General features: G+C 34.2%; 1 protein-coding gene across 1 annotated transcript; it reads right to left on the reverse strand.

Annotated features, from left to right (window-relative positions):
• Positions 1–1,853: 1,853 nt before the first annotated feature.
• LOC141402072 (uncharacterized) lies at positions 1,854–23,800 on the reverse strand. The gene is given in 5 exon segments (XM_073982697.1): positions 1,854–3,154; positions 3,245–3,393; positions 8,128–8,594; positions 8,596–8,976; positions 22,516–23,800. Coding segments are annotated over 4 exon segments (1,962 nt in total). The 5' UTR covers positions 8,883–8,976; positions 22,516–23,800; the 3' UTR covers positions 1,854–2,095.
• Between the last annotated feature and the right edge of the window lie 449 nt (positions 23,801–24,249).

The following is a 24,249-nucleotide window of genomic DNA, read 5'->3' on the forward strand; positions in this document are numbered from 1 at the left end:
GAATTGCAGATTTCCTACGGAAATCCTTATTCAGCCAGACTGAATTACAGATTTCCTATGGAAACCCTTATTCAGCCAGGTTGAATTGAAGATTTTCTATGGAAACCCTTATTCAGCCAGGCTGAATTGAAGATTTTCTATGGAAACCCTTATTCAGCCAGGCTGAATTGAAGATTTTCTATGGAAACCCTTATTCAGCCAGGCTGAATTGCAGATTTCCTATGGAAATTGCTATGGAAATTCTTATTCAGGCCGAATTGCAAATTTCCTATGGAAATTCTTATTCAGCCAGGCTGAATTGCAAATTTCCTATGGAAATTCTTATTCAGCCAGGCTGAAGTGCAAATTTCCTATGGAAATTCTTATTCAGCCAGGCTGAAGTGCAAATTTCCTATGGAAATTCTTATTCAGCCAGGCTGAAGTGCAAATTTCCTATGGAAATTCTTATTCAGCCAGGCTGAAGTGCAAATTTCCTATGGAAATTCTTATTCAGCCAGGCTGAAGTGCAAATTTCCTATGGAAATTCTTATTCAGCCAGGCTGAAGTGCAAATTTCCTATGGAAATTCTTATTCAGCCAGGCTGAAGTGCAAATTTCCTATGGAAATTCTTATTCAGCCAGGCTGAAGTGCAAATTTCCTATGGAAATTCTTATTCAGCCAGGCTGAAGTGCAAATTTCCTATGGAAATTCTTATTCAGCCAGGCTGAAGTGCAAATTTCGTATGGAAATTCTTATTCAGCCAGGCTGAAGTGCAAATTTCCTATGGAAATTCTTATTCAGCCAGGCTGAATTGCAAATTTTCTATGGAAATTCTTATTCAGCCAGGCTGAATTGCAAATTTCCTATGGAAATTCTTATTCAGCCAGGCTGAATTGCAAATTTCCTATGGAAATTCTTATTCAGCCAGGCTGAATTGCAAATTTCCTATGGAAATTCTTATTCAGCCAGGCTGAATTGCAAATTTCCTATGGAAATTCTTATTCAGCCAGGCTGAATTGCAAATTTCCTATGGAAATTCTTATTCAGCCAGGCTGAATTGCAAATTTCCTATGGAAATTCTTATTCAGCCAGGCTGAATTGCAAATTTCCTATGGAAATTCTTATTCAGCCAGGCTGAATTGCAAATTTCCTATGGAAATTCTTATTCAGCCAGGCTGAATTGCAAATTTCCTATGGAAATTCTTATTCAGCCAGGCTGAATTGCAAATTTCCTATGGAAATTCTTATTCAGCCAGGCTGAAGTGCAAATTTCCTATGGAAATTCTTATTCAGCCAGGCTGAAGTGCAAATTTCCTATGGAAATTCTTATTCAGCCAGGCTGAAGTGCAAATTTCCTATGGAAATTCTTATTCAGCCAGGCTGAAGTGCAAATTTCCTATGGAAATTCTTATTCAGCCAGGCTGAAGTGCAAATTTCCTATGGAAATTCTTATTCAGCCAGGCTGAAGTGCAAATTTCGTATGGAAATTCTTATTCAGCCAGGCTGAAGTGCAAATTTCCTATGGAAATTCTTATTCAGCCAGGCTGAATTGCAAATTTCCTATGGAAATTCTTATTCAGCCAGGCTGAATTGCAAATTTCCTATGGAAATTCTTATTCAGCCAGGCTGAATTGCAAATTTCCTATGGAAATTCTTATTCAGCCAGGCTGAATTGCAAATTTCCTATGGAAATTCTTATTCAGCCAGGCTGAATTGCAAATTTCCTATGGAAATTCTTATTCAGCCAGGCTGAAGTGCAAATTTCCATAGGAAATTTGCAATTTTCCTAGGGAAATTCTTATTCAGCCAGGTTGAATTGCAAATTTCCTAGGGAAATTCTTATTCAGCCAGGCTGAATTGCAAATTTCCTATGGAAATTCGTATTCAGACAGGCTGAATTACAAAGCTACTATTTGGGTTGATAGATTTTATGTTGGGCGCCACTTTCTTTTAATGTGGGGGATTCCGCTATCCCGTCTCTGGATTTCGTATACTCGAAAACTCAATGTAATATTCAACAAATTGCAAAGCAGAACTGAAGAGGGGGAAAACAACACTAACTAACTTTACAAAATTCTTGTTGTGTGACGCTGCCTCCCCCACCGCTAGGTGGGGGCTAATTAGGCATTTGCATTTGTTGCTGTTGAGGATTCTGTTGTTGCTGCTGCTGTTGTTGTTGTTGCTGCGTAACAACCACATGATGTTGTTGCAGTTGTTGGGTTTGAATTTGTTGAACTTGTTGCTGTTGGGTTTGTGAGGTCTGTTGTTGTTGTTGCTGCTGCTGTTGAGCTTGAGACTGTTGCTGTTGTTGTTGCTGCTGTTGTTGCACCTGTTGTAAAGTTGCTTGTACTGCCGCCAATGCCCCTGCAACCGGTTGCAACATACTTGTACCATTTTCACTTTCATTTTGTAAAGTCAGCTCCGCCTTGACTCTGCGGGCTATGTGCGATCGGGTGTGCTTTCTTAGGTGATCTTTGCGATAAAATCCTTTGCCACATTCTTGGCACAGATGGCGCTTTTCCCCGGAATGTATGACAAAATGCAGGCTCAGCTGTTCTTTCCGCTTGAAAGCTTTCAGGCAAACGGTACAAATGAAGGGTCGTTCAGGATTATGGGATTGTTTGTGACGCGTCAGATGATCTTTGCGCTTAAGGGTGGCTTGACAAATATCACAGATATAACGGCGTTCTGCATTGTGGCCCACCAAATGGATTTCCAGCAGTTCAGGTTCTGGATAGCAGACTTGACATTCGGGACACATGTAAAGGGGGCTACCATCGAGGGCTGTGATTAGCCTCACCTCACCAGGGCGTGGTTTGGGTTTACGTTCCTTAACACGCTTTTTTCGCTTCTTGCGCTTTGTGGTGGTGCCAGCGGCTGAAGTGGAGGTGGTAGCTTGGGCAGTGGTAGCTGCCCCGGTGCCACTTGTTGTGGCCTGTTGCAGCGTTTGTATGGCACCGGTCAGATTACCCACCGATACTTGAGTTTGCAATTGACTAGCCGCCTGCAAAACTCCAGCCACAACTTGTTGTTGTTGCTGCTGCTGTTGTTGTTGCTGCTGTTGATCCTGCATCGTTGCTGTAACTTGTTGCAGCTGTTGCTGAGGTATTGTTATGGTTGTCGACCCCGTTATTGTATTTAAACCCAATGGTGGTCCCGTTTGCACCTGTAAGACCTGAGGAAGTTCGAAAAGAAAATAATTGATGGCCCCAGGAGATGTTTGTTTGTTTGAACTGGCAACTGTCATTTCAGTTTCAGTACTTACGACATTTTGATTTTCTTTTTTAATATTTTCAGCGGAATATTTTAAAAAATGATGCAACGATAGGGGCAAGGTGTTTGCCGGAAGATGTGAGAGATAATCTGCAACAGTTGTACCGGGGGTCAGTGATTGCCATGAGGTATTTTGTAACACTAGATGAGGGAAAGATAAGAAAAAAAGGAGAATTTAGTTTTTGAAAAAATTCCAGAATTTAAAAAAAAAATCACTGTCCACTACTAGAATCCCAACTAAAATTATAAAGGAACCCCTTAAACTTCAATTAAGCTTGGCTGAATAAGAATTTCCACGGGAAATTTGTAATTCAGCCAGGCTGAATAAGAATTTCCATAGGAAATTTGCAATTCAGCCTGACTGAATAAGAATTTCCACAGGAAATTTGCAATTCAGCCTGACTGAATAAGAATTTCCATAGGAAATTTGCAATTCAGCCTGGCTGAATAAGAATTTCCATAGGAAATTTGCAATTCAGCCAGGCTGAATATAAATTTCCATAGGAAATTTGCAATTCAGCCAGGCTGAATAAGAATTTCCATAGGAAATTTGCAATTCAGCCTGGCTGAATAAGAATTTCCATAGGAAATTTGCAATTCAGCCTGGCTGAATAAGAATTTCCATAGGAAATTTGCAATTCAGCCTGGCTGAATAAGAATTTCCATAGGAAATTTGCAATTCAGCCTGGCTGAATAAGAATTTCCATAGGAAATTTGCAATTCAGCCTGGCTGAATAAGAATTTCCATAGGAAATTTGCAATTCAGCCTGGCTGAATAAGAATTTCCATAGGAAATTTGCAATTCAGCCTGGCTGAATAAGAATTTCCATAGGAAATTTGCAATTCAGCCTGGCTGAATAAGAATTTCCATAGGAAATTTGCAATTCAGCCTGGCTGAATAAGAATTTCCATAGGAAATTTGCAATTCAGCCTGGCTGAATAAGAATTTCCATAGGAAATTTGCAATTCAGCCTGGCTGAATAAGAATTTCCATAGGAAATTTGCAATTCAGCCTGGCTGAATAAGAATTTCCATAGGAAATTTGCAATTCAGCCTGGCTGAATAAGAATTTCCATAGGAAATTTGCAATTCAGCCTGGCTGAATAAGAATTTCCATAGGAAATTTGCAATTCAGCCTGGCTGAATAAGAATTTCCATAGGAAATTTGCAATTCAGAATGGCTGAATAAGAATTTCCATAGGAAATTTGCAATTCAGCCTGGCTGAATAAGAATTTCCATAGGAAATTTGCAATTCAGCCTGGCTGAATAAGAATTTCCATAGGAAATTTGCAATTCAGCCTGGCTGAATAAGAATTTCCATAGGAAATTTGCAATTCAGCCTGGCTGAATAAGAATTTCCATAGGAAATTTGCAATTCAGCCTGGCTGAATAAGAATTTCCATAGGAAATTTGCAATTCAGCCTGGCTGAATAAGAATTTCCATAGGAAATTTGCAATTCAGCCTGGCTGAATAAGAATTTCCATAGGAAATTTGCAATTCAGCCTGGCTGAATAAGAATTTCCATAGGAAATTTGCAATTCAGCCTGGCTGAATAAGAATTTCCATAGGAAATTTGCAATTCAGCCTGGCTGAATAAGAATTTCCATAGGAAATTTGCAGTTCAGCCTGGCTGAATAAGAATTTTGCATAGGAAATTTGCAATTCAGCCTGTCCATATGAAGTTTGTCCATATGAAGGCTGAATTGCAAATTTCCTATGGAAATACTTATTCAGCCAGGCTGAAAAAAGTTTTCGTTAGAAAAATCTTAAATTCAACCTGGCTACATAAAGTTTTCGTTGGGAAATCTTCAATTCAGCCTGGCTGAATAGGGTTTCCGTTAAGAAATCTTCTGTTTTTTTTAAGGTTTTCATTAGAAAATATTTAATTCAGCCTGGCTGAATAAGGTTTTCATTAGAAAATCTTCAATTCAGCCTGGCTGAATAAGGTTTTCATTAGAAAATCTTCAATTCAGCCTGGCTGAATAAGGTTTTCATTAGAAAATCTTCAATTCAGCCTGGCTGAATAAGGTTTTCATTAGAAAATCTTCAATTCGGCCTGGCTAAATAAGGTTTTCATTAGAAAATCTTCAATTCAGCCTGGCTGAATAAGGTTTTCATTAGAAAATCTTCAATTCAGCCTGGCTCAATAAGGTTTTCATTAGAAAATCTTCAATTCAGACTGGCTGAATAAGGTTTTCATTAGAAAATCTTCAATTCAGCCTGGCTGAATAAGGTTTTCATTAGAAAATCTTCAATTCAGCCTGGCTGAATAAGGTTTTCATTAGAAAATCTTCAATTCAGCCTGGCTGAATAAGGTTTTCATTAGAAAATCTTCAATTCAGCCTGGCTGAATAAGGTTTTCATTAGAAAATCTTCAATTCAGCCTGGCTGAATAAGGTTTTCATTAGAAAATCTTCAATTCAGCCTGGCTGAATAAGGTTTTCATTAGAAAATCTTCAATTCAGCCTGGCTGAATAAGGTTTTCATTAGAAAATCTTCAATTCAGCCTGGCTGAATAAGGTTTTCATTAGAAAATCTTCAATTCAGCCTGGCTGAATAAGGTTTTCATTAGAAAATCTTCAATTCAGCCTGGCTGAATAAGGTTTTCATTAGAAAATCTTCAATTCAGCCTGGCTGAATAAGGTTTTCATTAGAAAATCTTCAATTCAGCCTGGCTGAATAAGGTTTTCATTAGAAATCTTCAATTCAGCCTGTCTGACTAAGGTTTTCATTAGAAAATCTTCAATTCAGCCTGGCTGAATAAGGTTTTCATTAGAAAATCTTCAATTCAGCCTGGCTGAATAAGGTTTTCATTAGAAAATCTTCAATTCAGTCTGGCTGAATAAGGTTTTCATTAGAAAATCTTCTATTCAGCCTGGCTGAATAAGGGTTTCATTAGAAAATCTTCAATTCAGCCTGGCTGAATAAGGTTTTCATTAGAAAATCTTCAATTCAGCCTGGCTGAATAAGGTTTTCATTAGAAAATCTTCAATTCAGCCTGGCTGAATAAGGTTTTCATTAGAAAATCTTCAATTCAGCCTGGCTGAATAAGGTTTTCATTAGAAAATCTTCAATTCAGCCTGGCGGAATAAGGTTTTCATTAGAAAATCTTCAATTCAGCCTGGCTGAATAAGGTTTTCATTAGAAAATCTTCAATTCAGCCTGGCTGAATAAGGTTTTCATTAGAAAATCTTCAATTCAGTCTGGCTGAATAAGGTTTTCATTAGAAAATCTTCTATTCAGCCCGGCTGAATAAGGTTTTCATTAGAAAATCTTCTATTCAGCCTGGCTGAATAAGGTTTTCATTAGAAAATCTTCTATTCAGCCTGGCTGAAAAAGGTTTTCATTAGAACATCTTCAATTCAGCTTGGCTGAATATGGTTTTCATTAGAAAATCTTCAATTCAGCCTGGCTGAATAAGGTTTTCATTAGAAAATCTTCAATTCAGCCTGGCTGAATAAGGGTTTCATTTGAAAATCTTCAATTCAGCCTGGCTGAATAAGGTTTTCATTAGAAAATCTTCAAAACCTAGAAATAAGGTTTTCATTAGAAAATCTTCAATTCAGCCTGGCTGAATAAGGTTTTCATTAGAAAATCTTTAATTCAGCCTGGCTGCATAAGGTTTTCATTAGAAAATCTTCAATTCAGCCTGGCTGAATAAGGTTTTCATTAGATAATCTTCAATTCAGCCTGGCTGAATAAGGTTTTCATTAGAAAATCTTCAATTCAGCCTGGCTGAATGAGGTTTTCATTAGAAAATCTTCAATTCAGCCTGGCTGAATAAGGTTTTCATTAGAAAATCTTTAATTCAGCCTGGCTGAATAAGGTTTTCATTAGAAAATCTTCAATTCAGCCTGGCTGAATAAGGTTTTCATTAGAAAATCTTCTATTCAGCCTGGCTGAATAAGGTTTTCATTAGAAAATCTTCTATTCAGCCTGGCTGAATAAGGTTTTCATTAGAAAATCTTCTATTCAGCCTGGCTGAATAAGGTTTTCATTAGAAAATCTTCTATTCAGCCTGGCTGAATAAGGTTTTCATTAGAAAATCTTATATTCAGCCTGGCTGAAAAAGGTTTTCATTAGAACATCTTCAATTCAGCTTGGCTGAATAAGGTTTTCATTAGAAAATCTTCAATTCAGCCTGGCTGAATAAGGTTTTCATTAGAAAATCTTCAATTCAGCCTGGCTGAATAAGGTTTTCATTAGAAAATCTTCAATTCAGCCTGGCTGAATAAGGTTTTCATTAGAAAATCTTCAATTCAGCCTCGCTGAATAAGGTTTTCATTAGAAAATCTTCAATTCAGCCTGGCTGAATAAGGTTTTCATTAGAAAATCTTCAATTCAGCCTGGCTGAATAAGGTTTTCATTAGAAAATCTTCAATTCAGCCTGGCTGAATAAAGTTGTCATTAGAAAATCTTCAATTCAGCCTGGCTGAATAAGGTTTTCATTAGAAAATCTTCAATTCAGCCTGGCTGAATAAGGTTTTCATTAGAAAATCTTCCATTCAGCCTGGCTGAATAAGGTTTTCATTAGGAAATCTTCAATTCAGCCTGGCTTAATAAGGTTTTCATTAGGAAATCTTCAATTCAGCCTGGCTTAATAAGGTTTTCATTAGAAAATCTTCAATTGAGCCTGGCTGAATAAGGTTTTCATTAGAAAATCTTCAATCAGTCTGGCTGAATAAGGTTTTTCCATGGGAAAATTGCAATTCGGTCTTCCTTAGGAAACCTTAAATTCTATTCCTCTTAGTTTTTAATTTATTGTCTTCAGTCCGTCTACCGTTGACTTGTTGTCCCACCGATACTTAACCTATCTCTTATATTTTTTCTTCTTCTTCTCTATTGCCCCGGGTCTTAGACTATTATAACTCACCACGTTTTGAATCCACACCTTGTTGTTGCAATATTGCATTGCAGAGATCCTGAGTTAACTCCTGCGGCGCCGTCAGCTGTGTCTGCAGTTGGGCCGTTTGTGTCGATGTGCCCGGTTGTAGTTGAGCCTGTTGTAAACCTAAAGCGGTGGCAGCGGCCGCCGCTGATGTGGAAGCTGTTATTGTACTCTGCGGATAAGCAATGGCTGCTTGGACCAAGCGTTTATCTTCAGTTTGTTGATTATAGGCGGGTATTGTGGCGGTATATTGTGTTGCTTGCTGTTGTTGTTGCTGCTGCTGAGCCTGCTGTTGCTGCTGCTGTTGATTTCCGCTGGTTGTTCCAGCTGTTCCAGTGGTTGTCAGGGTAACCATATGACCATTATATTTATCACCATCCCCACCATCCTGATTGGTACGAAACTTGGCTGGCAGTGCAGTGGCGGTAGCAACTTGTATGGCAGGCTGATTGATGGGTCATACTAATTGTTGAGGTACTTTGTTGCTGTTGTTGTTGTTGCTGCTGCTGTTGTTGTTGTTGTTGCTGCTGGTGGTAACGATTACCGGCAGCCGCTGCGGCCGCCACAGCAGCAGCAGCTGCCGTATCCTGTTGCTGCTGTTGCAATGATGCCGTCGATGTTACCGTGGCCACTGCCGCAGCCGAGGTTGCCGTGGATACCAATGGTGTTGTTGTGGTAGTAAATTGAGCTATACCCGGTATGGTACCGGGAAATGGATTACCAAATGGTGAAAAATTCATTTTTCTTTAAGTAATTTTATTTTTCGTATAATTCGTAGATAATTCAATGGGATTGCATTCAGCATAAAATTGTTATAAAATATTGCCTTAAATTCTGTAAAGGAAGAGGAGGAAGAGAAAAAATTATTATTTAAATTAATTTAAGACAAAATAGTCATTACGCACTAAAACTAGAAACATAATACACATATTATGTATATAAATTTATTTAATAATTTCATAAATTAGACGATTTAATTTGAGTGCACAACATAAACAATTCCGGCGGCATTTCACCGAGAAAACATAAACAATGCAAACCGAAGTAGAGTTTATTATCATTTCTTCTGTGTGGTGGTACTTCTAAATGGCAGCCACTTCCTGAGAATGTCTCGCTCTCTCTCTCTCGCCCCACCAAATTTAAGTTGTTGCCTTTCCAATCCAACAACCAAAATACTATACACTAGACTTTGTATTCTAGTGCAGTTGTGTGTGTATTGTCAAAATTAAAAGTGAAATTCCTTGCTAAGGCAAGCTGAACTTAACTACAATAGTAACAACAACAACTCTCCTTTATACTACAATACAAATAAAACCTATACTGAGAGAGAGTGAGAGTTTTAGGGAAAGAGCCGAATATACATTTCAAGTTGAGATACGTTGAGAGATAATTACGGTTATAGTTTGAAAGTTCCCTCAGAAGAGAGACACAGAAAATAAATAAGGGCTGCCAATTTAATTATTTAAATTATTTAATACCACTTGTTTCTAAAGACAAAATGGATTTTTAAAGAATTTTTCTCTAGAAAAAAAAAATTTTTAAAGAATTTTTCTCTAGAAAATGTGGATTTTTTAAAGAATTTTCTCTAGAAAACGTGGATTTTTAAAGAATTTTTCTCTAGAAACGTGGACTTTTTAAAGAATTTTTTCTCTAGAAAACGTGGATTTTTTAAAGAATTTTTCTCTAGAAAACGTGGATTTTTTAAAGAATTTTTCTCTAGAAAACGTGGATTTTTTAAAGAATTTTTCTCTAGAAAACGTCGATTTTTTAAAGAATTTTTCTCTAGAAAACGTGGATTTTTTAAAGAATTTTTCTTTAGTAAACGTGGATTTTTTAAAGAAATTTTCTCTAGAAAACGTGGATTTTTTAAGAATTTTTTTCTAGAAAACGTGGGATTTTTTAAGAATTTTTCTCTAGAAAACGTGGATTTCTAAAGAATTTTCTCTAGAAAACGTGGATTTTTTTAAAGAATTTTTCTCTAGAAAACGTGGATTTTTTAAAGAATTTTTCTCTAGAAAACGTGGATTTTAATGAATTTTTCTCTAGAAAACGTGGATTTTTTAAATGAATTTTTCTCTAGAAAACGTGGATTTTTAAAGAATTTTTCTCTAGAAAACGTGATTTTTTTAAAGAATTTTTCTCTAGAAAACGTGGATTTTTTTAAAGAATTTTTCTCTAGAAAAACGTGGATTTTTTAAAGAATTTTTCTCTAGAAAACGTGGATTTTTTTAAAGAATTTTTCTCTAGAAAACGTGGATTTTTTAAAGAATTTTTCTCTAGAAAACGTGGATTTTTTAAAGAATTTTTCTCTAGAAAACGTGGATTTTTTAAAGAATTTTTCTCTAGAAAACGTGGATTTTTTAAAGAATTTTTCTCTAGAAACGTGGATTTTTTAAAGAATTTTTCTCTATTTTCCAGCAACGTGGATTTTTTAAAGAATTTTTCTAGGCTTCTACCAGCAACGTGGATTTTTTTAAGAATTTTTCTAGGCTTCTACCAACAACGTGGATTTTTTTAAATAGTTGTTCTAGGCTTCTATCAGCAGCGTGGATTTTTTAAATATTTTTTCTAGGGTTCTACCAGCAACGTGGATTTTTTAAATAATTTTTCTTGGCTTCTACCAGCAACGTGGATTTTTTTAAATAGTTGTTCTAGGCTTCTATCAGCAGCGTGGATTTTTTAAATCATTTTTCTAGGCTTCTACCAGCAACGTGGATTTTTTAAATAATTTTTCTTGGCTTCTACCAGCAACGTGGGATTTTTTTAAATAGTTGTTCTAGGCTTCTATCAGCAGCGTGGATTTTTTAAATAATTTTTCTTGGCTTCTACCAGCAACGTGGATTTTTTAACGAATTTTTCTAGGCTTCTACCAGCAACGTGGGATTTTTTAAAGAAATTTTCTAGGCTTCTACCAGCAACGTGGATTTGTTAAAGAAATTTTTTCTAGGCCTCTGGCAGCAAAGTGACTTTTTAAAATAATTTTTGTAGACCTCAGCCATTCATGTGGATTTTTTAAAGAATTTTCTAGGCTTCTACCAGCAACGTGGATTTTTTAAAGAATTTATCTAGGCTTCTACCAGCAACGTGGATTTTTTAAAGAATTTTTCTAGGCATCTGGCAGCAAAGTGACTTTTAAAATAATTTTTGTAGACCTCAGCCATTCATGTGGATTTTTTAAAGATTTTTCTAGGCTTCTACCAGCAACGTGGATTTTTTAAAGAAATTTTCTAGGCTTCTACCAGCAACGTGGATTTTTAAAGAATTTTTCTAGGCTTCTACCAGCAACGTACATTTTTTAAATGATTTTTCTAGGCTTCTACCAGCAACGTGGATTTTTTAAAGAATTTTTCTAGGCTTCTACCAGCAACGTAAATTTTTTTAAATGATTTTTCTAGGCTTCTAACAGCAACGTGGATTTTAAAGAATTTTTCTAGGCTTCTACCAGCAACGTGGATTTTTTAAATAATTTTTCTAAGCTTCTACCAGCAACATGGATTTTTTAAAGAATTTTTCTAGGCTTCTACCAGCAACGTGGATTTTTTAAAGAACTTTTCTAGGCTTCTACCAGCAACGTGGATTTTTTAAAGAATTTTTCTAGGCTTCTACCAGCAACGTGGATTTTTTAAAGAATTTTTCTAGGCCTCTGGCAGCTAAATGACTTTTAAAATAATTTTTGTAGACCTCAGCCATTCATGTGGATTTTTTAAAGAATTTTCTTGGCTTCTACCAGCAACGTGGATTTTTTAAAGAATTTTTCTTGGCTTCTACCAGCAACGTGGATTTTTTAAAGAATTTTTCTAGGCTCTACCAGCAACTTGGATTTTTTAAAGAATTTTTCTAGGCTTCTACCAGCAACGTGGATTTTTTAAATAATTTTTCTAAGCTTCTACCAGCAACGTAGATTTTTTAAAGAATTTTTCTAGGCTTCTACCAGCAACGTGGATTTTTAAAGAATTTTTCTAGGCTTCTACCAGCAACGTGGATTTTTAAAGAATTTTTCTAGGCTTCTACCAGCAACGTGGATTTTTTAAAGAATTTTTCTAGGCTTCTACCAGCAAAGTGGATTTTTTAAATAATTTTTCTAGGCGTCTACCAGCAACGTGGATTTTTAAAGAATTTTTCTAGGCTTCTACCAGCAACGTGGATTTTTTTATAGAATTTTTCTAGGCTTCTACCAGCAACGTGGATTTTTTAAAGAATTTTTCTAGGCTTCTACCAGCAACGTGGATTTTTTTTATAGAATTTTTCTAGGCTTCTACCAGCAACGTGGATTTTTTAAAGAATTTTTCTGGGCTTCTACCAGCAACGTGATTTTTTAAAGAATTTTTCTAGGCTTCTACCAGCAACGTGGATTTTTTAAAGAATTTTTCTAGGCTTCTACCAGCAACGTGGATTTTTAAAGAATTTTTCTAGGCTTCTACCAGCAACGTGGATTTTTAAAGAATTTTTCTAGGCTTCTACCAGCAACGTGGATTTTTAAAGAATTTTTCTAGGCTTCTACCAGCAACGTGGATTTTTTAAAGAATTTTTCTCTAGAAAACGTGGATTTTTTAAAGAATTGTCCTCTAGAAAACGTGGATTTTTAAAGAATTTTTCTCTAGAAACGTGGATTTTTTAAAGAATTTTTCTTCTAGAAAACGTGGATTTTTTTAAGAATTTTTCTCTAGAAAACGTGGATTTTTAAAGAATATTTCTCTAGAAAACGTGGATTTTTTAAAGAATATTTCTCTAGAAAACGTGGATTTTTTTAAAGAATATTTCTCTAGAAAACGTGGATTTTTTAAAGAATATTTCTCTAGAAAACGTGGATTTTTAAAGAATATTTCTCTAGAAAACGTGGATTTTTTAAAGAATATTTCTCTAGAAAACGTGGATTTTTTAAAGAATATTTCTCTAGAAAACGTGGATTTTTTAAAGAATATTTCTCTAGAGAACGTGGATTTTTTAAAGAATATTTCTCTAGAAAACGTTGGATTTTTTAAAGAATATTTCTCTAGAAAACATGGATTTTTTAAAGAATATTTCTCTAGAAAACGTGGATTTTTTAAAGAATATTTCTCTAGAAAACGTGGATTTTTTAAAGAATATTTCTCTAGAAAACGTGGATTTTTTAAAGAATATTTCTCTAGAAAACGTGGATTTTTTAAAGAATATTTCTCTAGAAAACGTGGATTTTTTAAAGAATATTTCTCTAGAAAAACGTGGATTTTTAAAAGAATATTTCCTCTAGAAACGTGGATTTTTAAAGAATATTTCTCTAGAAAACGTGGATTTTTTAAAGAATATTTCTCTAGAAAACGTGGATTTTTTAAAGAATTTTTCTCTAGAAAACGTGGATTTTTAAAGAATTTTTCTCTAGAAAACGTGGATTTTTTAAAGAATTTTTCTCTAGAAAACGTGGATTTTTTAAAGAATTTTCTCTAGAAAACGTGGATTTTTTAAAGAATTTTTCTCTAGAAAACGTGGATTTTTTAAAGAATTTTTCTCTAGAAAACGTGGATTTTTTAAAGAATATTTCTCTAGAAAACCGTGGATTTTTTAAAGAATTTTTCTCTAGAAAACGTGGATTTTTTAAAGAATTTTTCTCTAGAAAACGTGGATTTTTTAAAGAATTTTTCTCTAGAAAACGTGGATTTTTAAAGAATTTTTCTCTAGAAAACGTGTATTTTTTAAAGAATATTTCTCTAGAAAACGTGGATTTTTTAAAGAATTTTTCTCTAGAAAACGTGGATTTTTTTAAAGAATTTTTCTCTAGAAAACGTGGATTTTTAAAGAATTTTTCTCTAGAAAACGTGGGATTTTTTAAAGAATTTTTCTCTAGAAAACGTGGATTTTTTAAAGAATTTTTCTCTAGAAAACGTGGATTTTTTAAAGAATTTTTCTCTAGAAAACGTGGATTTTTTAAAGAATTTTTCTCTAGAAAACGTGGATTTTTTAAAGAATTTTTCTCTAGAAAACGTGGATTTTTTAAAGAATTTTTCTCTAGAAAAACGTGGATTTTTTAAAGAATTTTTCTCTAGAAAACGTGGATTTTTTAAAGAATTTTTCTCTAGAAAACGTGGATTTTTTAAAGAATTTTTCTCTAGAAAACGTGGATTTTTTAAAGAATTTTTCTCTAGAAAACGTGGATTTTTTAAAGAATTTTCTCTAGAAAACGTGGATTTTTTAAAGAATTTTTCTCTAGAAAACGTGGATTTTTAAGAATTTTTCTCTAGAAAAACGTGGATTTTTTAAAGAATTTTTCTCTAGAAACGTGGATTTTTTAAAGAATTTTTCTCTAGAAAACGTGGATTTTTAAAAGAATTTTTCTCTAGAAAACGTGGATTTTTTTAAGAATTTTTCTCTAGAAAACGTGGATTTTTTAAAGAATTTTTCTCTAGAAAACGTGGATTTTTTAAAGAATTTTTCTCTAGAAAACGTGGATTTTTTTAAAGAATTTTTCTCTAGAAAACGTGGATTTTTAAAGAATTTTTCTCTAGAAAACGTGGATTTTTTAAAGAATTTTTCTCTAGAAAACGTGGATTTTTAAAGAATTTTTCTCTAGAAAACGTGGATTTTTAAAGAATTTTTCTCTAGAAAACGTGGATTTTTTAAAGAATTTTTCTCTAGAAAACGTGGATTTTTAAAGAATTTTTCTCTAGAAAACGTGGATTTTTTAAAGAATTTTTCTCTAGAAAACGTGGATTTTTTAAAGAATTTTTCTCTAGAAAACGTGGATTTTTTAAAGAATTTTTCTCTAGAAAACGTGGATTTTTTAAAGAATTTTTCTCTAGAAAACGTGGATTTTTTAAAGAATTTTTCGTGGATTTTTTAAAGAATTTTTCACTAGAAAACGTGGATTTTTTAAAGAATTTTTCTCTAGAAAACGTGGATTTTTTTAAAGAATTTTTCTCTAGAAAACGTGGATTTTTAAAGAATTTTTCTCTAGAAAACGTGGATTTTTTAAAGAATTTTTCTCTAGAAAACGTGGATTTTTTTAAAGAATTTTTCTTCTAGAAAACGTGGATTTTTTAAAGAATTTTTCTCTAGAAAACGTGGATTTTTTAAAGAATTTTTCTCTAGAAAACGTGGATTTTTTAAAGAATTTTTCTCTAGAAAACGTGGATTTTTAAAGAATTTTTCTCTAGAAAACGTGGATTTTTAAAGAATTTTTCTCTAGAAAACGTGGATTTTTTAAAGAATTTTTCTCTAGAAAACGTGGATTTTTTAAAGAATTTTTCTCTAGAAAACGTGATTTTTTAAAGAATTTTTCTCTAGAAAACGTGGATTTTTTAAGAATTTTTCTCTAGAAAACGTGGATTTTTTAAAGAATTTTCTCTAGAAAACGTGGATTTTTTAAAGAATTTTTCTCTAGAAAACGTGGATTTTTTAAAAGAATTTTTCTCTAGAAAACGTGGATTTTTTAAAGAATTTTTCTAGGCTTCTACCAGCAACGTGGATTTTTTAAAGAATTTTTCTAGGCTTCTACCAGCAACGTGGATTTTTTAAAGAATTTTTTCTAGGCTTCTACCAGCAACGTGGATTTTTTAAAGAATTTTCTAGGCTTCTACCAGCAACGTGGATTTTTTAAAGAATTTTTCTAGGCTTCTACCAGCAACGTGGATTTTTTAAAGAATTTTCCTAGGCTTCTACCAGCAACGTTAATTTTTTAAAGAATTTTCTAGGCTTCTGCCAGCAACGTGGATTTTTTAAAGAATTTTTCTAGGCTTCTACCAGCAACGTGGATTTTTTTAAGAATTTTTCTAGGCTTCTACCAGCAACGTGGATTTTTTAAAGAATTTTTTTAGGCTTCTACCAGCAAAGTGGATTTTTTAAATAATTTTTCTAGGCTTCTACCAGCAACGTGGATTTTTTAAGGATTTTTCTAGGCTTCTGCCAGCAACGTGGATTTTTTTAAAGAATTTTTCTGGGCTTCTACCAGCAACGTGGATTTTTTAAAGAATTTTTCTTGGCTTCTACCAGCAACGTGGATTTTTTAAAAGAATTTTTCTAGGCTTCTACCAGCAACGTGGATTTTTTAAAGAATTTTTCTAGGCTTCTACCAGCAACGTGGATTTTTTAAAGAATTTTCTAGGCTTCTACCAGCAACGTGGATTTTTTAAAGAATTTTTCTTGGCTTCTACCAGCAACGTGGATTTTTTAAAGAATTTTTCTTGGCTTCTACCAGCAACGTGGATTTTTTTAAAGAATTTTTCTAGGCTTCTACCAGCAACGTGGATTTTTTAAAGAATTTTTCTAGGCTTCTACCAGCAACGTGGATTTTTTAAAGAATTTTTCTTGGCTTCTACCAGCAACGTGGATTTTTTAAAAGAATTTTTCTTGGCTTCTACCAGCAACGTGGATTTTTTAAAGAATTTTTCTAGGCTTCTACCAGCAACGTGGATTTTTTAAAGAATTTTTCTAGGCTTCTACCAGCAACGTGAATTTTTTAAAAGAAATTTTCTTGGCTTCTACCAGCAACGTGGATTTTTTAAAGAATTTTTCTTGGCTTCTACCAGCAACGTGGATTTTTAAAGAATTTTTCTAGGCTTCTACCAGCAATGTGGATTTTTTAAAGAATTTTTCTTGGCTTCTACCAGCAACGTCGATTTTTTAAAGAATTTTTCTAGGCTTCTACCAGCAACGTGGATTTTTTAAAGAATTTTTCTTGGCTTCTACCAGCAACGTGGATTTTTAAAGAATTTTTCTAGGCTTCTACCAGCAATGTGGATTTTTTAAAGAATTTTTCTTGGCTTCTACCAGCAACGTCGATTTTTTAAAGAATTTTTCTAGGCTTCTACCAGCAACGTGGATTTTTTAAAGAATTTTTCTAGGCTTCTACCAGCAACGTGGATTTTTTAAAGAATTTTTCTTGGCTTCTACCAGCAACGTGGATTTCTTAAAGAATTTTTCTAGGCTTCTACCAGCAACGTGGATTTTTTAAAGAATTTTTCTAGGCTTCTAGCAGCAACGTGGATTTTTTAAAGAATTTTCTTGGCTTCTACCAGCAACGTGGATTTTTTAAAGAATTTTTCTTGGCTTCTACCAGCAACGTGGATTTTTTAAAGAATTTTTCTTGGCTTCTACCAGCAACGTGGATTTTTTAAAGAATTTTTCTTGGCTTCTACCAGCAACGTGGATTTTTTAAACGAATTTTTCTTGGCTTCTACCAGCAACGTGGATTTTTTAACGAATTTTTCTTGGTTTCTACCAGCAACGTAGATTTTTAAAAGAATTTTTGTAGGCTTCTAACAGCAACGTGGATTTTTTAAAGAATTTTTCTTGGTTTCTACCAGCAACGTAGATTTTTAAAAGAATTTTTGTAGGCTTCTACAGCAACGTGGATTTTTTAAAGAATTTTTCTAGGCTTCTACAGCAACGTGGATTTTTTAAAGAATTTTTCTAGGCTTCTACCAGCAACGTGGATTTTTTAAAGAATTTTTCTTGGCTTCTACCAGCAACGTGGATTTTTAATGAATTTTTCTAGGCTTCTACCAGCAACGTGTATTTTTTTAACGAATTTTTCTAGGCTTCTACCAGCAACGTGGATTTTTTAAAGAATTTTTCTCTAGAAAACGTGGATTTTTTAAAGAATTTTCTCTAGAAAACGTGGATTTTTTAAAGAATTTTTCTCTAGAAAACGTGGATTTTTTAAAGAATTTTTCTAGGCTTCTACCAGCAACGTGGATTTTTTAAAAGAATTTTTCTAGGCTTCTACCAGCAACGTGGATTTTTTAAAGAATTTTTCTAGGCTTCTACCAGCAACGTGGATTTTTTTAAAGAATTTTTCTTGGCTTCTACCAGCAACGTGGATTTTTTAATGAATTTTTCTAGGCTTCTACCAGCAACGTGGATTTTTTAAAAGAATTTTTCTCTAGAAAACGTGGATTTTTTAAGAATTTTTCTCTAGAAAACGTGGATTTTTTAAAGAATTTTTCTAGGCTTCTACCAGCAACGTGGATTTTTTAAAGAATTTTTCTAGGCTTCTACCAGCAACGTGATTTTTAAAGAATTTTTCTAGGCTTCTACCAGCAACGTGGATTTTTAAAGATTTTCTAGGCTCTTACCAGCAACGTGGATTTTTAAAGAATTTTTCTAGGCTTCTACCAGCAACGTGGATTTTTTAAAGAATTTTCTAGGCTTCTACCAGCAACGTGATTTTTAAAGAATTTTTCTTGGCTTCTACCAGCAACGTGGATTTTTTAAAGAATTTTTCTAGGCTTCTACCAGCAAACGTGGATTTTTTAAAGAATTTTTCTAGGCTTCTACCAGCAACGTGGATTTTTAAAGAATTTTTCTAGGCTTCTACCAGCAACGTGGATTTTTTAAAGAATTTTTCTGGCTTCTACCAGCAATGTGGATTTTTTAAAGAATTTTTCTTGGCTTCTACCAGCAACGTGATTTTTTAAAGAATTTTTCTAGGCTTCTACCAGCAACGTGGATTTTTTAAAGAATTTTTCTTGGCTTCTACCAGCAAAGTGGATTTTTTAAATAATTTTTCTAGGCGTCTACCAGCAAAGTGGATTTTTTAAATAATTTTTCTAGGCTTCTACCAGCAACGTGGATTTCTTAAAGAATTTTTCTAGGCTTCTACCAGCAACGTGGATTTTTTAAAGAATTTTTCTAGGCTTCTAGCAGCAACGTGGATTTTTTTAAAGAATTTTTCTAGGCTTCTACCAGCAACGTGGATTTTTTAAAGAATTTTTCTAGGCTTCTACCAGCAACGTGGATTTTTTAAAGAATTTTTCTTGGCTTCTACCAGCACGTGGATTTTTTAAAGAATTTTTCTTGGCTTCTACCAGCAACGTGGATTTTTTAACGAATTTTTCTTGGCTTCTACCAGTAACGTGGATTTTTTAACGAATTTTTCTTGGCTTCTACCAGTAACGTGGATTTTTTAAAGAATTTTTCTAGGCTTCTACCAGCAACTTGGATTTTTTTAAAGAATTTTTCTAGGCTTCTACCAGCAACGTGGATTTTTTAAAGAATTTTTCTTGGCTTCTACCAGCAACGTGGATTTTTTAAAGAATTTTCTTGGCTTCTACCAGCAACGTGGATTTTTTTAACGAATTTCTCTTGGCTTCTACCAGCAACGTGGATTTTTTAATGAATTTTTCTAGGCTTCTACCAGCAACGTGGATTTTTTTAACGAATTTTTCTAGGCTTCTACCAGCAACGTGGATTTTTTAAATAATTTTTCTTGGCTTCTACCAGCAAAGTGGATTTTTTAAATAATTTTTCTAGGCGTCTACCAGCAAAGTGGATTTTTTAAATAATTTTTCTAGGCTTCTACCAGCAACGTGGATTTCTTAAGAATTTTTCTAGGCTTCTACCAGCAACGTGGATTTTTAAAGAATTTTTCTAGGCTTCTAGCAGCAACGTGGATTTTTTAAAGAATTTTTCTAGGCTTCTACCAGCAACGTGGATTTTTTAAAGAATTTTTCTAGGCTTCTACCAGCAACGTGGATTTTTAAAGAATTTTTCTTGGCTTCTACCAGCAACGTGGATTTTTTTAAAGAATTTTTCTTGGCTTCTACCAGCAACGTGGATTTTTTTAACGAATTTTTCTTGGCTTCTACCAGTAACGTGGATTTTTAACGAATTTTTCTTGGCTTCTACCAGTAACGTGGATTTTTTAAAGAATTTTTCTAGGCTTCTACCAGCAACGTGGATTTTTTAAAGAATTTTTCTAGGCTTCTACCAGCAACGTGGATTTTTTAAAGAATTTTTCTTGGCTTCTACCAGCAACGTGGATTTTTTAAAGAATTTTTCTTGGCTTCTACCAGCAACGTGGATTTTTTAAAGAATTTTTCTTGGCTTCTACCAGCAACGTGGATTTTTTAACGAATTTCTCTTGGCTTCTACCAGCAACGTGGATTTTTTAATGAATTTTTCTAGGCTTCTACCAGCAACGTGGATTTTTTTAAACGAATTTTTCCTAGGCTTCTACCAGCAACGTGGATTTTTTAAAGAATTTTTCTAGGCTTCTACCAGCAACGTGGATTTTTTAAAGAATTTTTTCTAGGCTTCTACCAGCAACGTGGATTTTTTAAATAATTTTTCTAGGCTTCTACCAGCAACGTGGATTTTTTAAATAATTTTTCTAGGCTTCTACCAGCAACGTGGATTTTTTAAATAATTTTTCTAGGCTTCTACCAGCAACGTGGATTTTTTAAATAATTTTTCTAGGCTTCTACCAGCAACGTGGATTTTTTAAATAATTTTTCTAGGCTTCTACCAGCAACGTGGATTTTTTAAATAATTTTTCTAGGCTTCTACCAGCAACGTGGATTTTTTAAAGAATTTTTCTAGGCTTCTACCAGCAACGTGGATTTTTTAAAGAATTTTTCTTGGCTTCTACCAGCAACGTGGATTTTTTAAATAATTTTTCTAGGCTTCTACCAGCAACGTGGATTTTTTAAATAATTTTTCTAGGCTTCTACCAGCAACGTGGATTTTTTAAATAATTTTTCTAGGCTTCTACCAGCAACGTGGATTTTTTAAATAATTTTTCTAGGCTTCTACCAGCAACGTGGATTTTTTAAATAATTTTTCTAGGCTTCTACCAGCAACGTGGATTTTTTAAATAATTTTTCTAGGCTTCTACCAGCAACGTGGATTTTTTAAATAATTTTTCTAGGCTTCTACCAGCAACGTGGATTTTTTAAATAATTTTTCTAGGCTTCTACCAGCAACGTGGATTTTTTAAATAATTTTTCTAGGCTTCTACCAGCAACGTGGATTTTTTAAATAATTTTTCTAGGCTTCTACCAGCAACGTGGATTTTTTAAATAATTTTTCTAGGCTTCTACCAGCAACGTGGATTTTTTAAATAATTTTTCTAGGCTTCTACCAGCAACGTGGATTTTTTAAATAATTTTTCTAGGCTTCTACCAGCAACTTGGATTTTTTAAATAATTTTTCTAGGCTTCTACCAGCAACGTGGATTTTTTAAATAATTTTTCTAGGCTTCTACCAGCAACGTGGATTTTTTAAATAATTTTTCTAGGCTTCTACCAGCAACGTGGATTTTTTAAATAATTTTTCTAGGCTTCTACCAGCAACGTGGATTTTTTAAATATTTTTTCTAGGCTTCTACCAGCAACGTGGATTTTTTAAATAATTTTTCTAGGCTTCTACCAGCAACGTGGATTTTTTAAATAATTTTTCTAGGCTTCTACCAGCAACGTGGATTTTTTAAATAATTTTTCTAGGCTTCTACCAGCAACGTGGATTTTTTAAATAATTTTTCTAGGCTTCTACCAGCAACGTGGATTTTTTAAATAATTTTTCTAGGCTTCTACCAAATAAATAATTTTTCTAGGCTTCTACCAGCAACGTGGATTTTTTAAAGAATTTTTCTAGGCTTCTACCAGCAACGTGGATTGTTTAAAGAATTTTTCTAGGCTTCTACCAGCAACGTGGATTTTTTTAAAGAATTTTTTTAGGTATCTACCAGCAACGTGGATTTTTTAAAGAATTTTTCTAGGCTTCTACCAGCAACGTGGATTTTTTAAATAATTTTTCTAGGCTTCTACAAGCAACGTGGATTTTTTAAAGAATTTTTCTAGGCTTCTATCAGCAACGTGGATTTTTTTAAAGAATTTGTCTAGGCTTCTACCAGCAACGTGGATATTTTAAAGAATTTTTCTAGGCTTCTGCCAGCAACGTGGATTTTTTAAAGAATTTTTCTAGGCTTCTACCAGCAACGTGGATTTTTTAAAGAATTTTTCTAGGCCTCTGGCAGCAAAGTGACTTTTAAAATAATTTTTGTACACCTCAGCCACTCACGTGGATTTTTTAAAGAATTTTTCTAGGCCACGAAGGGTTTTTTCAAGAACTTTTGTTTCTCAATTTTACTATTATGGCAACCCTAGCAGGAAGGAAATCACTTTAATATGAGAGTAAACAAAACACAACAGTTGCAATATTGTCCATGGTGTGTTATCACTGCCTTTACTCTCTTATAGTAAAGAGTAGATGGATGTTCTGTAGTAGTAACTACAAACGTATTAGTGTAGGCAACAGACAAAACAAAAGTCAAAACAACAACAACAAGAACAATAACAACATTGAGAGACTATTAAAACCGTAATGAGACAGCTGCCTACTCTAACTACTCATAAAAATAGCGGTAAAAATAAAACTTACACACACATAGAAAAAATTGAATCTATTGTTCTAGGATGGAGAACAAAAAAAATAGAGGAAAAAAATATAAAAAAATCAAATGAAAAATATTTTTTATTTTAATTTTTTAAGTGGATAGAGAATTTGTTAAAAAATATTTTGGTTTTCATTTTTTTTGGAAAACAATTAAGTCTGATGCCAGCTGTTTGTCTAAATTTATTGATTTTTTACAGAAAAAAGCAAGAAAGAAGAGAATTGGCTTACCTTCCTGCTGCTGGCAATCATCTTCTTAGCCATATTGCATAAAATATTGTAGTGTATAAAAAGTTTCTAAAGTATTTTGTTTTATTTGTTTTTTAAAAGTTAAAACACTTTTCTTATTTTTTACGATTTTTATTTTTTCTCCGTACGTTTTGTTTTGAATTTGCTTTGTTTCGCACTGACCAATATTTTAAATCTTTAGACACAGTTTCTGTTGTGGATTCTTTTTTTTTGAGAATTTTTTTTCTTCTTATTTGCACTTCGACGTTGCGACTCCTCGAATCAATGAATGTGGCAAATAATGTGCAGTAGTGGAACGAGGTGTGGGTTCGGACCTGGTTTTTTTGTTCATATTTGGGGGAATGCCTTTTGCATTTCAATGCTGCTGCACTTTGTTGTTCTTTGGTTTGCTTCTTCTACTTCGCTTTGGGGGCTACATATATGAATGCACCTTCTTTGGATGATGGTGTTTTGCTTGCCACTTGCCACACACGACTAGCACAGCGCACACGACCGACCGACCAAACGATGATGAAAGTTTACACTGCTGCCATGATACTCACACTCAGGGGCACGAATACTGATTCGCTCTGTTTCGCGTTACTCATTCGCCGAGTAGTGCAGGGCAGCAACGCATTTTCGGATGGTGTGAGGCAATGTGTAAACGTAACCCATAGCCCTTGATTTGCATTCACATTGTGGCCGCCATCAATGCCATAATCGTCATCATCACCATCAACATCTGGAATGCACTTTGTTAAGAATTCAATGCAACGAACAGTACTTCGTTCTTAAATTTCCCCAAAAATTTGTTGTGGGTCCTTTTAAATCTATGCCGGCTTCACTCCAGACACACACGCCCACACTCTCACAATCGAGCACCACTAAAAGCCACAGACCCACATATTGTAGTCCCCCAAAAGAAGGCTACTTTTCACAATTTACAACTGGGCAATGAATGCGTCGATACAATCCCATACGCCGCCATTGACGACGGTGTAGATTTTCCCTTTTTTCGGTGGCAAAAAGCCTCAATTTCTGCCTTAATATCCCTCCGACAATAACTTCGTGGGCTGTGGTGGGCAGGAAATAACTTGCACCCAAAAAAAAAGAACACCAAACAAACAAGAAATGGAACGACGGATATGGCGAAAAAAATAATACCAGGCAGGCAGGCAGTCAGTTTGTTGTTTGTGTATTTTCTACGACGATAAACGATGGCGAGGATGTTTGGAAAAAAATCTACCGTTATACACCACCTAACGGTGTGTGTCGTAAGTTTGATACTGGCACCGCCAGACAATTTACTCGTCTATCCTTTTTGGGAAAAAGGTGGACGTAAATGACGACGTCGTCGTCGTCGCCAAGCCAAACCAACTAACCAAGCAAACAAACAACAACACAACCAACCCAGCCAGGCATCCAAACATCCCTACATAGAGCATACGGTGGGATAGATATACACATTAAATGATACATTTCACCCAACAGGATTTTCCATGTCTGTGGGTGTACTCTACGCTATTACTCTTTAAGGGGAGAGAGAGAGCGAGAGTAAATAGTGAGTATTCACTATTGCAGAACAGGCCGTATGTTGTGTGATGGGTTGGTCATTCTGATGATATTTTAAGCAATAACACATTTGCAGTGACCAAGAATAAACGTGATTTGTTTACACGAGAAATGTAGCTCGCTGGACATCGTGGTCCCACTCGTAGTAGAACAGAGTACTACTAG

This window comes from Musca autumnalis, unplaced genomic scaffold (assembly GCF_047663935.1).
Source record: "Musca autumnalis isolate F117 unplaced genomic scaffold, ASM4766393v1 scaffold_4, whole genome shotgun sequence".
NCBI lineage: Eukaryota > Metazoa > Arthropoda > Insecta > Diptera > Muscidae > Musca > Musca autumnalis.